Consider the following 16,837-nt stretch of genomic DNA (forward strand, 5'->3'; position numbering starts at 1 on the left):
CTTCATTTCGGCTGCACAAACTCTTGCAGGAACCAGGCGTGCATTCTCGCGTCCGGCGTCAGCTCGGGGTGGAAGCTCGTGCCCAGCACGTTGCCCTGGCGCACCGCGATAATGTCGCCCGCATTGTCCTTGACGTTGGCCTCGGAGACGACCGTCTTCGGCTTGGCCTTGTTGACGCGGTCGGGGAGGGTCGCTACGACGGTGACGCCCGAGGTCTGCTTAGTCGCCGCGGAGAGGACCTCTTCGACGACGGGGGCGCGGATGAAGACGCCGTCAAAGGGCTTGGTCTTGGCGTCGGGCAGGAAGGGCAGGTCGAGGGGCGCGATGAAGCTCTCAATCTGGCGGCCGAAGTGGTTGCGGTGGACGCGGACGTCGAGGCCGCCGATGAGCTCCTGGCCGCCCTTTTTGGTGGCGTTGGCCTGTTCGGAGAGGAGGATGAGGCCGGCGCAGGTGCCCCACGTGGGCTTCTTGAGGACCCTGAACAAAAAGTTAGCATCTCGCGCCGGGAGGACGAGGATGTCGAGGTGGCGGGAGAGGGCGTCACGTACTTGACAAACTGGCGCAGAGGCTCGAGGAGGCCGGACTGGGCGGCGACAAAGGAAATGGTGGTGCTCTCGCCGCCGGGGATGATGAGGGCGTCGCAGTGGGCCAGCTCGTCCGGGGTGCGCACCTCGATGGCCTCGATGGCGGTCGGGAATGCGTCGGCGAGCTGGGCGGCGGCCTTGCGGACGAGGGCGACGTGCTCGGCGAAGCCGCCCTGGAGAGCGAGGACGCCGACGGTGGTGGTGGTGGGCTGCATCGCGAAAGTCAAGGGCGCTGAGCGACAATTTCGAAAAGGAAAAACACAAAAGTGGCAATAAAACAGAAGAAAGCTTGGAGTAGGAGTCAAATGCGTACACAGACAGTTGATTCTAGTATGCCGTCGACCGCATCGGCTCAAGCCGGGCTTTGGATCATTAATAAAAGTTGCCCCGGCCTTGGAGGGGTCAAGACCTTTTTTTTTAGTGGAGCTCCGCCTTCGGACACCCTTGTAGCGCCACTGATTAAAGTACTACCAGCGCTGTCGAACCGCTGGCGTGGTACCTTGCAGGGCGAGCTGTCGCCTGACGGTGGCTTTCTGTGTGATGCAGCCGCACCGTAGCATTGAAATGAAAGAAGCAGAAAAAACACTAAAAAAGGTACTGGCATAGCTGACGGCATCATTACTCGACACCGTATTTCTTCGACGGGTTGCAGGTCTCTAGTAGTTTTACTTGACGTGGTCGGTTCTCTGCGCCTGTACGTAACGGAATGGTCACTGGTGTGTGCAACGGTGGAGAGAGGGAGAGGCCCCGAATCTGGCTGAGCGGCAGGACGGCTGCTGCTAGGGTTGCTAGCCTTTGGGGTCTTTACGATGCCCCTCCGCGCGACTCAGTGTGACAAATTATGAGTCGAACGACCAAACGGCGATGCCCGGACTCTCGGAGAGCACACGACCGAGTTGCAGGTCGACATGGTAGTATGCATACGGAGTGCACACGGCGGAGTGTCGTCAATAGGGCGTACATGCGGTCACTTGAACAACCGCAAACAAGCATGTCCGCTTCGTGATCATTGTTCGAGTGCTGCTTTTGACTCGTGGATGTACGATGTGGGCTGGTGTTGATGGTGGTGCTGATGGGTTTTAGTGTGCAAGGCTGACTAACTAACCTAGTGGCTGGGCTGGGCTGGGGGTGTGCTACTGCAATGGTGATGTGTGCAGATGCTGAACGGGCATCTTTGTAGTGGCACGTGTGGTAGTAGTTGTCGAGAGAGTGTGTAAACTAGATGCTCCCTGCATCGCCGCTGCTGCGGTTCGAGCATCGGCAACGCGCCTATGTAGTAAGACGAGCATGGGAATATGGCATTCTGACGGAATCTTGGCAATGAATTAGGGTGCACGACGGGTGCCACGGAACAGGACTCGATCGCAGTCTTTCGGCTCGTGCTTCCTTGTGGGGTGTCCGTTCCGTACGCCCTCTCGAAAAAAGAACATTCTGAAGCGAGTCCATCCTGACCTGTCATGCAAGACGGGGCTTTGCTTGCTGTCGTCGTATCCAGTCTCTCGGGGAGATTGCGGTGGCAATGGTAACCATTCGAAGCGATCCGTGAGACCGAGCTGTCGGTATCTCGATTATCGAGTTGTGGAATTCACTGCGAAGGCCAAAGAAAGAAGTTCCAAAGCAGCGGCGGCGGCGGCCTGCAGGCGGAAATCTTGCCTGCAGCTGCATGCGACCAAAAGAAGCCAGTCCGCTGCGGGCGCTAAGCCTGAGACCGGACCCTGCAAAGCTAGCTGCAGGTGCTGCTGCTGTGACTAAATTACTTACGTGCGTTGGTTGCGGTACTTGTCCGCTGCCAAGCTGAGGTTTGTTCATTTTCTTGCCGACGCCGTGTTTGATGCCGTGGACGGTACTACTCGTCAAACTAGTGCTCTCAAGAAATGATATCCCTTTTGTCCTGTTTCACTTGTTTTGTCGCCTCGGCCACCCAGCGAATCGCGAACCTTGGTGGCCAGATGCTCACTGCAGAGGCCTGTAGTCTGCATCGTGGCGGCCCTGCTACAGAGCCCACTGTAACTCGGCTCTTCCTCCGCTGTAAACACACATTTGCCCCTCCCCCTCTGCTGCTGCCCCTCATACAGTGGGCTAGCGTAGGCTTAAAAGTAGCGCCAAGGAGGGGCAGAAGAGGCAAAGGGAAAAAAAAAGTCGCTCTCCTGCTGCCACACAAAATGTCGTCCGCGCCCATCCGCGACTCTCCGATGCTCGCTACACTCTTCTTCTCTCTCGTCACTACTCCGTCCGCCGCCATCTTGACTCAGGTCCGACAAAGAGCTCAGCATCCTTATTAGCTCCACGCCGCCGCCCCCAGATTTTCTTTTCCAACTCTTTACATTCTTCCCCATCCTGCATCTCATCTCCAATTGAGCTGTAAGCTTGCCTTCTGTCTTCCCCGCGGCCTTGCTGCTTCTCGCCACCACCACCCTATCCCACTAACATCTACACCACCAGACACACAGCCCTCACAATGACTTCCGAAACCCCCGCTGCCAACGGCAATGGCTCGTCCGCCTCTGCCTCCTCCTCCTTTGCCGTCAAGGCCGGCCTCGCCCAGATGCTCAAGGGCGGCGTCATCATGGACGTGACCAATGCCGAGCAGGCCCGCATCGCCGAGGAGGCCGGCGCCTGCGCCGTCATGGCCCTGGAGCGCGTGCCCGCCGACATCCGCAAGGACGGCGGCGTCGCCCGCATGTCGGACCCGGCCGTCATCAAGGAGATCCAGGCCGCCGTCACCATCCCCGTCATGGCCAAGGCCCGCATCGGCCACTTTGTCGAGTGCCAGATCCTCGAAGCCCTCGGCGTCGACTACATTGACGAGTCCGAGGTGCTCACCCCGGCCGACGACGAGTACCACGTCGAAAAGTCCCCCTTCAAGGCGCCCTTTGTCTGCGGCTGCCGCAACCTCGGCGAGGCCCTGCGCCGCATCGCCGAGGGCGCCGCCATGATCCGCACAAAGGGCGAGGCCGGCACCGGCGACGTCGTCGAGGCCGTCCGCCACATGAAGACGGTCAACCGCCAGATCGCCGAGGCCAAGGCCGCGCTCGCCGAGGGCGGCATCATCCGCATCCGCGAGCTCGCCCGCAAGCTCGAGGTCGACGCCGAGCTGCTGCGCCAGACGGCCGAGCAGGGCCGCCTGCCCGTCGTCAACTTTGCCGCCGGCGGTGTCGCCACCCCGGCCGACGCCGCCCTCATGATGCAGCTCGGCTGCGACGGCGTCTTTGTCGGCTCCGGCATCTTCAAGAGCGGCGACCCGGCCAAGCGCGCCAAGGCCATCGTCCGCGCCACCACCCACTACAAGGACGCTGGCGTCCTGGCCGAGTGCAGCACCGGCCTCGGCGAGGCCATGGTCGGCATCAACTGCGACAGCATGAAGCCCGAGGAGAAGCTGGCCGGCCGTGGCTGGTAGAGAAATGTTGGGGGATAGCGTTGTGTCAAAAGGGAAAAGGGAAAACTACAAAAAGAAGAATGTGAAACGATTCAGCGATTTCTATACCATATATATATACATCTCAAAAGATTGGACTCTTGGAAACAAAAAGACATCAACTGCTTTGGCGTTTTGGGCCGTCTTGCGGTGCTGGGTTAATACGCAGCAATACACACTTTTAAACATGGCCATTTCATCAGCGACCTGTGTTGTATAACGTCTGTAGTGTCTCGGATCAGCATATACCCCACGATTTGCCACCGATTTGGCCGTGCGCCGATCCGCCAGGTGTAGCAAACCTGACCGAACGAGGATCCATTTCCGATTCTGTGGCTTACCGGTTCTCTTCTCACGTTGCACAGTCATTTTGCAGTCGGGATTAAACGTTTCTACTGTCTCCCACGGTGGGATGAGGGTTGCTGTATTCATGTAGTCGCTGCTATGAAAGTTCTACCTGCGGTATACTCTCTAACAAGTCTCTGCTCTGTGCTCTTACCTGACTGCCAGCCAAGTTCTCGCCTCCTTCAGCCTCGAAGCATTCTGGCCCGTCTCTTCCCCTCTGCAAGGCCCAGTTTCCATGCTGTGATCTGGAACAGTCCTCCTTTTTTCCTTGCCAACATCCGCATCGAGTATAATATATACGCTCCCCGGATCGACTCGAAACATCAACGAGCTCACGCCGACTTCTTCTCTCCGCCGCTGGCGGCACTTGTTTGTTTGCTCGACGACGGCTTGCCCGACGGTGCGTCTTCCTCGGCCTCGGGCGGCGGCGGCGGCGGGCTCGAGGGCTCATCATTGTCTAGGGACTCCGTGTCACCGAGCGGCTCGCGTCGCTGGGCGGGCTCGACTCACTGCTCGTCGCGCCGGACGCCGCGGCAGTGTCCTGCTTGGCCTCGGCGGGCAGGCCGTACGTCTTTTCGATGGGCACCGTCTCCGGCGTGTAGATGCCGGCGGCTTGGATGGAGGCGAGCGAAGACATGAGCATGTTTGTAAAGTATGCGGGTGCGGGTGTTTCGTGTATGTGTATTGTGTATTGTGTATCAAGTAGTAAAAATGTATGCAAGTATTCTGGCAAAGTAATAGACTCAGATGGAAAGATTGGGCTGGCTTGATGATGAATCGAGTATCGAGGGACAGGATTCTCAGCCTTTCTTATACAAAGCTGCGTTGGTAGGTAGCCCAGCCCATTGTCCTCATCTTGCTCCTCCTCCTCCTCCTCCTCCTCCTCCTGCCTAGCTGCCAACACTTGGTTAGCTACCAACATCACCTCACCCAACATAGGTCACCAGCCAGGCCCCCAGACGCCAACGCTAATCCGACTCTGGCATCATGACCAGCTGCGGCGAATCAAGCGGTTCAGACGGGGTCCAGCATGGGGATCCTTTGCTAGGCAGCGCGGCCCTGGCGGAACGGTTGTTGGTGGGTGATGCAGCCATCTCTCTGCACGGCCAATCTACGCCCGCGGGTGGGGGCGCTTGCCTGGCGAAGCCCGAGTCACATTGTTTTCTTGGCAGAATGTGGCAGAAACTTGCAAGGGAGCAAGGGCCAATTCGCTGCTGGAATTGCTTGCGCCTCGTAGAAGCGAAGTTGCGCCAGGTCGCCGCCCCTTTGGCTCTTGTTGGACAACATCTCTACCGAGCTCCTGGATAGTAGCACGTCTACCAAGCACTCCTCAAGCGTGAAGAAGAAGAAAAAAACGAAATTGAACCAACTACCAACAGCATCTCCACCCAGGGGGGACCGGCTGCCTAGTCGGCAATCTACTGCGCCTTGACCTCGGCGCAAGCGGCGCCTCCTCGCAGTTGGGCGGCGGCGCGTTGGTACCAACAAAGGTGACTCTTTTGCGCGCCCCCTTCACTGCATCCCTGCGTGGGGCCCGCCATAATAAGCGAGTGGTTCATAGCGGGGCCGCTCTGCCTGCCCGTTTGTCTCTCGTCCAACAAGACCATCCCTGGTGCTACGTGATCCAGGCTATCCAACGGTCAAATCACCCGTCCAATGCACGCAACACGGCTATGGTTGGTCCGTCTGCTGCCAATGGAAGATACGAATTTGGAACGCACCGGCAGCCTAGTCTGCACGAGCAAGGCTGGCGGCGAATGCCAATGCTCGATGCAGGCAGACGACTCCACCACCAGCATCGAGGGTACGCTATCCCAGTCAAATGAGTTCATTCGTTATACTGCGCAGCAACCTCACAGACAAGGCCAAAGAATACAACCTTGCAAGCTTTCCTCCCATGTCCGGCCGATGCCGGCGGCGTTCGTTTTGCCCTGGCGCGCCTCCTCTAGCCAAGCCTGGCTGTTGCGCTAAGAACGAGGCTGTCGACGGACGGAGCCAATAACAGCAGCTGTGCTGCGCGGCCACGGGAACTCGGCGTTTTGCCAAAAGGTAGGCCGGTAAAGTCGATCCGGCTGAATCGTCATCAAGAGGGTAAGCGCCAGGAGTGTCTACCGCAGCTGAACGAGACTCGCGATGCCTAATAGGGGAGACTTGCAAGAACGAAATGCAATTGGCCTCTTCAGCAAATGTCAAGCGGTTTATTCTCTATTTGATGCCCGCGGCAATAGACCCGTCGGAAATATAGCATCCCGCAAATATCTTCTCGAAATCTCTTCCATCGTTCGTCTTCGGACAAGTCCTGACACCTCTAAAAAAACCATCTAAAAATCACGTTCAATTTTGACGCTGTTCTCCATGCTATACGCGTAGCCCTAAATCATAACAACAGCATCCCCCTCTCTTACTCCGTCCACCGTTCCACGCCCTCCGGCCACCACATCATCGGGGGATACGCCGCGCTCCCCAGCTCGACCCTCTCCCAGCCCATGCTCGCGTACGTCTTCATGCCCGCCTCCGTCGCCTCCAGGTACGCCGGGATGCCCAGCTCTCTGCACCGCTCCATGCCCCAGCGCACGCACGCCGTCGCCGCGCCCTGCCGCCGCCACGCCGGGTCGACCGCCATGAACGTCAGCAGCCCGTACCTGCGGCCCTTGACAAAGTTCTGCCGCGTCGCCACCACGGGTCCCAGGATCGCCATCGCCTGCTCCCGGTCGGCCTCTGGCTCCACGTACTCGCAGCGGTTCGTGTACGGGTCCACGACCCATTCCTCCGCCGTGCGCTCCCGGTCGTAAATCGCCCACTCGGCCGTCGCGACAATGGTCTCCTCGCCCGAGTCCGGGTCGGTGTGCACGCACTTGATGGCAAACGGGCACGAGGGGAAGGCGCTGACATGCTCGGTGTGCGCGCGCCAGTGCACGGCGGCCGTCTTAGCCCAGGACGCGGCGTCGTGCGGGCCAAAGATGAGAGGGCCGATGCCTTCCGACGAAAAGGCCGTGCTCATGATTTCGGCGCAGCGCGGCATGTCGCCCTCCTGACTGGGCTTGATGGAAAAGTTGGGATTGCCCATGGTTTTTATTCCGGCGACGTTGTGTGAATGTGCGATTGACGACGCTAACGTTAGTGGTTCCCCGATCTGGGCTGTTTGAGATGTGGTGGCTTGCGAGCTGCGCGCGGAGAGGGAAGGAGAAAAATTGGCTGGCTGTGAGGGGAGCGGGGGATTTATGTTTTTTAAAGAAGGAAACATCACCACCACGGGCAATATTTCCTCCTGCCAAGTTATATCGGCCACTTGTTCCTGGGGCCCATGTGGAGTGCAGCTTTGCCATTTTAGACTGGCCCGATGGACACTTGTTCAGAGCCTTTTTTTCCTTTTGCGAGAGGTCTCGGATTCTCCGCTGCATCTGCATATGAGGTGGCAAGGTCCATGAGTAAGCCCCCAGCATTCATACCACCTACTTTGTGCATCGCGACACGACAAAATAGCCCTTGTAACATGTTTGTGAGCACGACTGACCAAACGACTGTGCCACTGTACCTGTGCAGCGTCCGGAGAATTCACCACGTCCGCTTGTCCAATTCATCACGTGGGCGGTCAATCATGTCTGTCCTCTGTAACGCGATGTCACGGCATAACGTTGGGGTAGCGGTTGGGTAATGTGTTGTTTGAGTCCGGCCGGTTCTCAATCGCATTCTTCATTGTCATCTTGGTCAAAAGAAAATGGACCTACCTCACGTCCCGGCGAATCCTTCCACGGCACTGTTTTGCGGCTTCGATCCGAGTACCACGTGATGAAGGCGCGCTCCAAATTCAGTCACCCTCTGGGAGATTGGCCTCGGACGTTCAGTTGGAAAGCGTCAATGGCCGTCGGGTCGAGTCGCTCTGGTTCGAAGACGGGTCTTTTGACGCAGCACCAGAACGACATCACTCGCGCAAGTATGTGCGACTCTACGATATGCTGGGCGCGTTGTCGGGTGACATCCTTCGGCTCAAGAAGAGCTGCCCAACCTAGCTGAGCACTTTAAAATCAAAGGCGATCAAATTCGTCCCCTGGCCGCGGCCCCGTCGCCGCGCGTCCACCCGCCCGATGACCAAGATGTAAGCGACCTGCTGGCGAAAGCTCTCCGCGATGACGGTCACTCTGGCGCGTTACTCGAACAAGCGGCCCAAGTACAGGAGCGAGATTGAGAACCATCTCCACTGTCAGGGCCGCAGCTGACACCGCGTCTCACCCGACTGCTTGGGCGGTCCGCCGACAGCGGCAACCTCGTCTTTGCCAGGCTGCTGCCGCGCCACCCCGTGCTGCACCGCTTCGCATCCGTGACCGTCTGGAAGAAGTGGCTTCTGCACCTGATTGACGGTCTTGGGGCTCTTCACGCGCTCGGCACCGCCCACCGCGACATCCAAGTAGACAACATCCTGTTTGCCTACGGTGGGCAGACGCTGTTCCCGTGTGAACTTGAGGGCCGCTAGGGCCAGCGCTGCGCACCAGAGCTCCGCCTAGAGGATACGCTCGACGGTGCCCAGACGGAAAAGTCGAAGGTTTACGACATTGGGTGCCTCATTCAATCATTCGTCTATGCTAACGCGGCAGTCACGCACCGTGCAGGTCGAGTGGCCGGTGCCGCGCCCACTACAGCGCATCGTCAACGCGTGCAAGCAGGAGGAGCCGGGTGACCGGCCAACCTTGGAGGCGCTGAAGAAGATGGTGGAAGAGACTTCGGAACTAGAAAAGTAAAAGATGATTATTCTTGAGAATTTCTGTGATGAGAAACCATTCTATCAAAAGAGGACAACGTCACGAAGGTACCTAGAGCCCAGACTTGGGCCCAAAGATCGGCGGGCCTCAAAGCATTGCGTGACGGCAGCTCGCAGCCCGAAGCAATTATTGGCAGTTTTGCATGTAGTCCTGTATGCTATAGAGCAGCACCGCGATCTGCTGCACGCTCGCTGGTCCGGACTCTGGCCACCGTACAGTAATACTGGAGCCCATTGAAAAGAGAGTGGGCAGACAAAGTAGGAGAGAAAAACCGAAGAAAAAGAAGCTCACTATTCGGTAATCTGTAGCTACATTCTTGTCCACCCGGCCATTCTATCTACGACGGTGGCGGGGTGCTGCGTGATGCGGATTTGTAGCAGAATCTTGCGCGGTGACGCACACGCGCATTCTCAACGTCTCGCCAGCACGGGTTGGGCTGAGGATGCCGTCATCATATCGTTCATCGAGCCGACACGAGGATATTGCCGATATAATTTTGCATTATTTACGCTTGACCGCAGCTATCGCCCTCGCTGTCGCTAGCTGGCTGGCTGGCTGGCCGCGAGGTGCCGAGCAAATTCTGTATTGAGAGAAGAGAATGCACATGTCGAGAGGCTCGACAAGGGTCATAATGTTCCTGAATGAGTCCAGGACAGACATGAGCTGAAGCCAAATATGACGCCGATTATCATTCTATTGCGTTGTTTGTAGACGCCAAGGGGGGGCTCTTTCGAAAGGCTACGCAGACTTGACAGGAGGTATGGGGTGGGATAAGGATAAGCCATTTGCAATCTTGAGTGTTGCCCATGTCAATGCATAGCAGTGTGGGACGAACGCCATCTGGCCAGCACAGTCAGACCACAGCCGCATCGATGCCGTGCGGCCGCGTCGTCTGTCGGTTTCCTATGTTTCCTATACCGGACTATCTAGAGGCACATCTACAGATTTCAGACAACACGAGCACAACATAACAGACACAAGGGTTAAGAACCATGATTCGTTCTGGTAATATAGAGCAAATAGACAAAGGAAATACAGATAAGCTTTAGAAAGCAGCAGCAATCAATGTGAGAAAATGTGACTTGATGGCAAAACCCTTTCCCCCCGAACGTACGCAAATCGCAACGCCAATTCGTGATTCGAAAGACTCAAGAAAATAATCGAGTGGCATGGTGTCGTCGTGTCAAGCGCGCAAATAGCAAACGTGACCAAAAGAAGAGCCCTGTAGAAAACACAAGACAAAGAGACTACCTCCCAAAGGCTTGGGCGGCACGTCTGTTGATTTCAGTCCAACGCCCCGAAAAACAATTCCCCCCAGGCACACAGAATAAAAACGGATTCCAGGGGAAAGCTGCCAAGAAAAGACAAACAAACGCACAACATCATGTGAGCCGAATTCCACAACGTAGCTTTTTGTAACAGAGGTGATGCTCCCGTCGCAGCTAGCTATTCAAGTCTTGCCGTCATCGAGTTGCGGATTTTAAAAGTTCTTTACTGGCAAACGCACGTGGTTAGCCTTGTCTCATAGAGTGTGCCAGCTTTGTTACTCGGTTCCATTTACCTGGGGAGGGCCAGCAGGTCCAGGGGGGCCGGCAGGACCGGCAGGACCCTGACCGGGAGCAGGACCGCCAAAGTGCTGAGGTCCGTAAGGACCAGGACCACCGTGGCTAGGCATTCCCATGTAGTGAGGAGGAGGAGGAGCAGGGCGGTAGGGGGTACCAACGCCGGAGTTGTTCTGCGAGCGGCCCCAGCTCAGGCGGACGCGCGAGTTTCCAATGGGGTAGCCCTGCATCTGGTTGATGGCCATCTCAGCAGCATGGCGGTGGACAAACTGTACAAAGCCGCAGCCCTTGCCAGGAGGAATCTTGACGTAGGTGATTTCACCAAATCCCTGGAAAAAGGAGCGGAGCTCGTCCTCGGTGACGTAGCCGGAGAGGCCACCGACAAAGACGGTCGTGTTGTTCGGGTCGGTGAACTGGTTCATCTGCGTAGCCGGGTTGTAGCCGCCGTAGGCGAAGCCACCCTGCATGCCGTTCCACATGGGCTGCTGAGGCATGCCGCCGCCCATCATGGGGCCGCCGTGGTGGCCGTGTCCGAAGCCGTGGTTACCGCTGCGCAAGTTAGCCTCGACATTGCATGATCAGTTGGAATCAGGGCCTACCGGTTCTTAGGGGTAGCAGTAGAGATGCGCATGGGTCGGTTTCCACAGTAGACACCTTGCATCTCGACGAGGGCCCGCTGCTGGTCATTCTCGTCGGAGAAGCGGACAAAGCCGTAGCCGCGGCTCTGGCCCGACATGGCATCCGTCATGATCTTAGCAGACTTGCAGGAGGGGAAACGAGCCTGGAAGAGCGAGACCAAGACATATTCGTTGACTTCGGGGCCGAGGTCGCCGACGAAGATGCTATACTCGGGGCCACGATCGTCTCTTTTACAAGACGTTAGCATCGTTCAGAGGGAATTGCATGAAAGTGTGAATGTGGTGATGTATGTGGCAAACGGAGCATTCTGGGCCTGACCAAGAGTCACAAAGCATGCATCAGAGTGAAGGCGTAGGTGACAATAGAGACCCAAAGTGGGGCACCAATGCATTGAGCGTGACTGCATGACCTCGGGCGCAACGGACACCGCCGCGGCGAATGTCATTGAATGTATAAGAATAGAATTGTACGTACCTGCGGTCCACCAATCCACCGCCGGAAGCCCAATTGAGCTTGAACTGGCGAGAGCTGTTCGGGACGGGGTTGCCGTTAAGGCCGAGGGCCTTGGTAGCAGCGTCGGCAGTCTGGAACTCCACGAAGCAGTATCCCGCATTGCTAACTTGTTAGCGATGATTTGGCTGTAGTGCAGGGGGGAGTTGCATGCATACCCAGAGTTCTTGTCGCGAATCACCTTGACGTTGACTCCCTCACCAGCGGCGGAAAGGAAGACACCCTTGATGAAGTTCTCGTCCATCCAAGGCTCGAGCTCACCCATCCACAGGGTGGTCTTGGCCTGGTCCTGAGAAGAGCCGGTGGGAGGAGGGGCAGACATGTCACCGGAAGGGGGAGTGCCGTTGGCGAAAGACATCTGGCCGTTGGAGGGGCCTCCGTTGGCGGAAGCAGCGCGGAAAGAAGGATCAAGCTCCATGATAGTCTGGCGAGTCAGTACTGCTGAACAGGGTTCGGATGCGGCAAGGGGGAAAGGAGGTCAAAGTGGGAAGAAAGGTTACACACTGATCAAGTAAGAATGTCAAAGGGTTTCAAAATTGCTGAGTGAGCGAGTGATCTGGCGTCTGTTAGCTGGCTGGTCTGGCAGAGGAGAGCAGGAAGCAGTCGGAGGCAGCGTACAAGAAAATAGCTGCCGAAAATCTGAACTATGCAGATTGGTCGACAAAGGTTGACGAGAATTGTACACGCAGAGGGTCGTAAACTCTTGAGGCGATAAACAAGTCGTAATGGGCGTGGGATCGAGACAGCTTGTATCCGGACCGAAAAGCCGCGACACTGACAGGATGGTCGTACAGAGAGTGCTGGTAAGGAAACCGCGACGCCGAGCGGAAATCGAGGAAGCAAATTGCTCTTCAAGACGCGGAATTAAGGGAGAGAGTGACAGAAGCAGGTTCCGACCAAAATCCCAAAAATGCAGACGTAAGTTCTACCGAAAATTCGCAACGAACGTGGTAAAACAGTTGGACGATGACGAAATGACGAGAACCTAGAAAGTAAAAATTAGTACTGGAGGTTGTGGCTTGGCCCTTTTGTTTGTCGTTCGTTTGCTTGTGTGAGCTCGGGTGTGTGGTCCGTCGCGGCTGACGGGTACGCTGAGGCGCGGGTCAAAGGGGGGCCCGACGAGTATGGGGCCGACGGGGTTCCGGCAGCAACAAGCAGCGACAAAAAGAGCATGCCTGGCTGGTGCGAAAATAGAGGAAATTGCCGTCACTTGGTTCCTTTGATGGGTTCCATGGCTGCGTGCGCTGGACCCCAACATCCGGCGCGGCCGGGGATTGATGGACGAAAACAGCCGAGGGCTTTGCGACACGGGCATTATCGTGGACAATGCGCCGTTGTGCGCAATCGTCGTAGACGCAGAAGTAGAGAGCCGACGATCAGCGAGCAAAGAAAGCCTCTACAGCTGGCCAATTGCCGTCCAAAGCATTGCGATTGCTTGTTGCGACGACGGGTAGCTGGGCAGAGGTCGGGCACAGCCACGTCATCCAGCGTAGTCAGTCATCCACGCATCGGGAGCTAGGGAGCAGCAGAGCCATCGGGGTATGAACCGAATTCATCGAATCCGTCGATTGTAAAGTAGGTTTGGCATCGTCGAGGTGCTTTTTCGAAGCTGCAGTCGAGTAGGCAAGCCATTTTTCGCGGCGTGTCGGCCATGTCGCGATTCGCTGAGGGGTAGGCAGGTAGAGTTTTCGAGGCGCGCCATGGAGCCACCCAAGCGCACACCAGCAAGCAGGACACCAGAGCAGAACAAAAGGCGCAAAAGGGGGGATCGAATTGTTGAAAAACTTACTTTTAAGCGCCCGCAAAACAACCGTAAATCTCTTGACAATATCCGAAACACGCACAAGGGAAAACTCGCAGTAGCCTTGACGGAGGAGGGGGAAGGAAAAGATGTGGAAGGGAAAAGAAGGACGGCCGCGCGAGGAAGCGATTTAGGTAGCTGAGGAAACTTTTTCCCTTGGTTTCCGCGGGTGGTGCAGCGTACCTCCTGGTACTGGGTACTGGTACTGGGTACTGGCACTGGTAGAGTGGTACTGGTACGCTTGCGGCTGCAGCTGGCGAACGAGCAAGAGGAGGACAGGGCGCAAAGTGGTGCAAGGCTAGACCGTGTTTAGCAGTGGCCCAGTTGCCATGAGTGGAACAAAGAGCGAAAAATGGCCCAGCAGAGGCTTATGCTGGGTCCGGCGGGGACGGGCACAGTGCTCCGCCAGCGGGCAGAGAGCGCTGGAGACGGTGGTCGCAGTAGCTCGCAGTGGCTGAGAGCAGCGACGACAGTGGTCGAGAGTACTAAAATGGCGCTGCAAGCCCAGCGGAACCCACTGAGGCCTCAGCCACTGAGAGCTCTGGACGGCCGGGCTGACCAGAGCCTCTGCTGGATGCCTGGGAGATGCTTCTTACCTCGTGCAGCTGTTATCCACCAGGATCGACCGGGGCAGTGTGTCTTGCTTTTGTCGGGCTGGACAGGAGCAAGGGATCGAAGATCGGCTAGGCAGGAGCAGGTGGCAGCCAAGCAGCCAAGCAACCGAGCAAAGCAGGCAAAGGTGTCTGGTCCTATTCGCATCAGAATAACATGTCGCAGACGCGGCGGGAGCCCGAGACGGCGACGGGGCACAACGTACGGGCCGAGACAGGCGTCTGAAGAAATGCAGTAAAACCAGCCGTTTCGTTTGCGAAATCGTAGATTCGTGCGTGCTCGTTAGGCGAATCACCGAATGGATGTTTCGCTGGAAAAGGCTGTACCGCAAGAGCCGCAACGGAGGTGCAAGCCAGGCTGTGGATCGGGCTTCTGCGGTGCGACAACAGGGTGGTAGGCAGATTTGAGATGTGAAGCAGCGCAGCGCAACGCACGTGTGCAACAGGCAGCGCGAGCAGACAATGAAAAAATAAGAGGCGACGAATGCAGAACGATTCCAATCACGTAGCAGTTCACGATGCAGCGAGGAAAACAAGAGAGGAGGGGAGAGCACCGGCGAGCCAGAAGCGGGCAGCCGAGAGCGCGCACCCGAAGGCACACAGTCGTGAGTTTGGCGTATCTCGAGGCAATTGGGCCTGACCATGCACCTGGAGGCAAGCCGTGTGCAAACAGTACAATAACTACGGTGCAGAGGGTGTACTGAGTAGTCGGGCAGGCAGAGCAGTGATGGATGGTACTCCTATTGATGCTGATGGCACGACTGCCTTGCAACCACCACGAACCAGATGCAGTTGGTGTATGGGTAGTGCCCCATCAATGCCTACTAAAAACAGCCATGGAAGACGGCATGTGGGCTCGGCCATGGCACGTTGGCAAACTGGATGAGTAACTACCTGAATTAAGTACCATTTCGACAGCCAACTCGCAAGCACTTGGACGAGCGACATTGAGCGGTGCTGCCTGTAAATGCCATCCTTGGACAGCTGTCCGGGAACGGCTAGTGCACGTCTGTTGGAGTGGATCCAGGCCTCCTGTGCCGGCTTGACATTACTGGTAGATGCTGGTACGACTGCGAATACCAGCCTACATTGGCTGCCATTGCTGACAGCTCCGTTTGCGGTTCCTGGCAACATTATGCAAAATATGCACGCTCGTATCAGGGCAAGCCACACTTGATAAACAACCAGCCAATCTCTTGCTCTCGCCATCAACCCGCCGAGGGAACAATGGCGACTCTGAAACACGGTCATTGCCACGCACGGCGGCCTGCAAATAACTAACCCAAGCAAGCCTCGGGCGGCCGGTTCCTGCAGCTGTCCAGGGCGGGCCCAGGCAAAGGAAAAATACATTGCCTGGAAGGCCCGGAACGGCCGTCTCAGCAAGCAACTGCACGATTCCTACGCCAATCCGCACATAGAAGGAAATCAGGCCAGGTCACAAACACTACGTATACTAAGTTATGTATAACATCGATATGTACTGGTAGTTATTCAACTCAACATCGTTTGCTCTCTCGGCGTCGACCTGGCTTGCTCTCGCTCTGTTCTTTTCTGTGGAGCAGCATTGAGTCGGCGCCGCTCGGCACTCTGACTGGGCCAAACCGACAGCCCCTGTTCAGCGCAGTCGCCCTGCTGCATTAGTGGATCAGCCAGCTCCAAAGCTGCCTGCAGTGCACTTTGAGCAATTTACAGGCTTCAACCTCTGGTCTCTCTGACTCCTCCGTGCGTCTTAACATTTCAGTAGTGACACCACCATGCACGCCTGTTAGCAGCCCCATCTTCCCATGACACCACCATCTCCTCTCCCAGCAACGTGACTTTTTGCATCTGCACGCCATCCAGGCACCAACCTCTCCCTTGCCTCCATCTCCCCAAACTTCTCAATCCGCCGATGGCCATTATCAGGCAACCATTTGCACCTCGACTGTTGCAAGTTGCAACCAAGCGCAGCGGCATGAATCCTTGGCTCCATCCGAATCATCCCACCACCATCATTTAGAGTTTGCACCCACCTTGACCCGATAGTCATCTATACAGCCAGGCACATGCTCTCCCTCACAGTCACTTCTTGGCCTATCAGTACTGAGCAGCTTCACACTGCACGGCCATGCCCTATCGGCCACAGTCCGCATCTGCTGTAGCCGATCCAATTCTCGCTACCTGAGCAGTGACAATGTCACTGGAGCATCAATACTCGTTAATTTCAGCAGTTTCCGCCGCTGGCCTGACAAGCTGTACACTGACGCCTGAACCATTACCAGCACCTCGAATTCTGAGACACGCGCGGCTTTCTCTGATCTCGTTGTCTTGTCTCCACGCCCAGCACCACCAAAGCGCTTGCTTTGTTGCCTCCCTGCTGTGTCCAATTCAAATCCAAAACCGCGTATACGCTCCCGTCTGCTGCGCAGCCTGTACATCTCGCGGAGTGCGCAATCTAGCATCTGATGCGATGGATCATGGACATGGGTTCATCGCCCTCCTTGCCGCACCAGCCAAAACTAAACCTAAATGGCTTTTTAGTACCGAGATGGTCGACTTTTACAGCTGCACAGGCATTCGCCTCGGTGCTTCTGCGTGACATGGCATCTCGTCCATCCAATGCCTTCCAGTCGT

General features: G+C 56.8%; 8 protein-coding genes across 9 annotated transcripts; 3 read left to right on the plus strand and 5 right to left on the minus strand.

The window, feature by feature from the left end:
- Nucleotides 1-2: 2 nt before the first annotated feature.
- LMH87_010252 (uncharacterized protein) lies at nucleotides 3-799 on the minus strand (the record flags this gene model as incomplete). Its single annotated transcript, XM_056197381.1, has 2 exons — nucleotides 3-477; nucleotides 549-799. The coding sequence occupies 2 exons, from the start codon at nucleotides 797-799 to the stop codon at nucleotides 3-5; spliced, it is 726 nt and encodes a 241-aa protein (XP_056054437.1).
- A 1,947-nt stretch (nucleotides 800-2,746) lies between these two features.
- Nucleotides 2,747-3,981, plus strand: LMH87_010253 (uncharacterized protein; the record flags this gene model as incomplete). The annotated part of the gene is made up of 3 exons (XM_056197384.1): nucleotides 2,747-2,836; nucleotides 2,887-2,945; nucleotides 3,027-3,981. 3 exons carry the CDS (start codon nucleotides 2,747-2,749, stop codon nucleotides 3,979-3,981), a joined length of 1,104 nt encoding a protein of 367 aa, XP_056054438.1.
- A 695-nt stretch (nucleotides 3,982-4,676) lies between these two features.
- On the minus strand, nucleotides 4,677-5,281 carry LMH87_010254 (uncharacterized protein; the record flags this gene model as incomplete). The annotated part of the gene is made up of 2 exons (XM_056197385.1): nucleotides 4,677-4,801; nucleotides 4,855-5,281. 2 exons carry the CDS (start codon nucleotides 5,279-5,281, stop codon nucleotides 4,677-4,679), a joined length of 552 nt encoding a protein of 183 aa, XP_056054439.1.
- A 758-nt stretch (nucleotides 5,282-6,039) lies between these two features.
- On the plus strand, nucleotides 6,040-6,346 carry LMH87_010255 (uncharacterized protein; the record flags this gene model as incomplete). The annotated part of the gene is made up of 2 exons (XM_056197386.1): nucleotides 6,040-6,148; nucleotides 6,216-6,346. 2 exons carry the CDS (start codon nucleotides 6,040-6,042, stop codon nucleotides 6,344-6,346), a joined length of 240 nt encoding a protein of 79 aa, XP_056054440.1.
- Nucleotides 6,347-6,745: 399 nt separating this feature from the next.
- LMH87_010256 (uncharacterized protein) lies at nucleotides 6,746-7,588 on the minus strand (the record flags this gene model as incomplete). Its single annotated transcript, XM_056197387.1, has 1 exon — nucleotides 6,746-7,588. The coding sequence occupies one exon, from the start codon at nucleotides 7,586-7,588 to the stop codon at nucleotides 6,746-6,748; it is 843 nt and encodes a 280-aa protein (XP_056054441.1).
- A 545-nt stretch (nucleotides 7,589-8,133) lies between these two features.
- LMH87_010257 (uncharacterized protein) lies at nucleotides 8,134-8,815 on the plus strand (the record flags this gene model as incomplete). Its single annotated transcript, XM_056197388.1, has 3 exons — nucleotides 8,134-8,278; nucleotides 8,337-8,440; nucleotides 8,558-8,815. The coding sequence occupies 3 exons, from the start codon at nucleotides 8,134-8,136 to the stop codon at nucleotides 8,813-8,815; spliced, it is 507 nt and encodes a 168-aa protein (XP_056054442.1).
- Nucleotides 8,816-10,581: 1,766 nt separating this feature from the next.
- On the minus strand, nucleotides 10,582-12,230 carry LMH87_010258 (uncharacterized protein; the record flags this gene model as incomplete). 2 transcript variants are annotated; one of them, XM_056197389.1, is made up of 5 exons in its annotated part: nucleotides 10,582-10,590; nucleotides 10,663-11,212; nucleotides 11,263-11,529; nucleotides 11,777-11,917; nucleotides 11,971-12,230. In XM_056197389.1, 5 exons carry the CDS (start codon nucleotides 12,228-12,230, stop codon nucleotides 10,582-10,584), a joined length of 1,227 nt encoding a protein of 408 aa, XP_056054443.1. The 2 variants fall into 2 exon arrangements, with proteins under 2 accessions (XP_056054443.1, XP_056054444.1); XM_056197390.1 differs by lacking the exon at nucleotides 10,582-10,590 and adding an exon at nucleotides 10,593-10,595.
- Nucleotides 12,231-12,319: 89 nt separating this feature from the next.
- LMH87_010259 (uncharacterized protein) lies at nucleotides 12,320-14,868 on the minus strand (the record flags this gene model as incomplete). The annotated part of the gene is made up of 8 exons (XM_056197391.1): nucleotides 12,320-12,368; nucleotides 12,431-12,456; nucleotides 12,760-12,797; nucleotides 13,602-13,676; nucleotides 13,847-13,911; nucleotides 14,210-14,356; nucleotides 14,431-14,446; nucleotides 14,814-14,868. The coding sequence occupies 8 exons, from the start codon at nucleotides 14,866-14,868 to the stop codon at nucleotides 12,320-12,322; spliced, it is 471 nt and encodes a 156-aa protein (XP_056054445.1).
- Nucleotides 14,869-16,837: the final 1,969 nt, after the last annotated feature.

The sequence above is a fragment of the Akanthomyces muscarius genome, chromosome 5 (assembly GCF_028009165.1).
Source record: "Akanthomyces muscarius strain Ve6 chromosome 5, whole genome shotgun sequence".
NCBI classification, from domain to species: Eukaryota; Fungi; Ascomycota; class Sordariomycetes; order Hypocreales; family Cordycipitaceae; genus Akanthomyces; species Akanthomyces muscarius.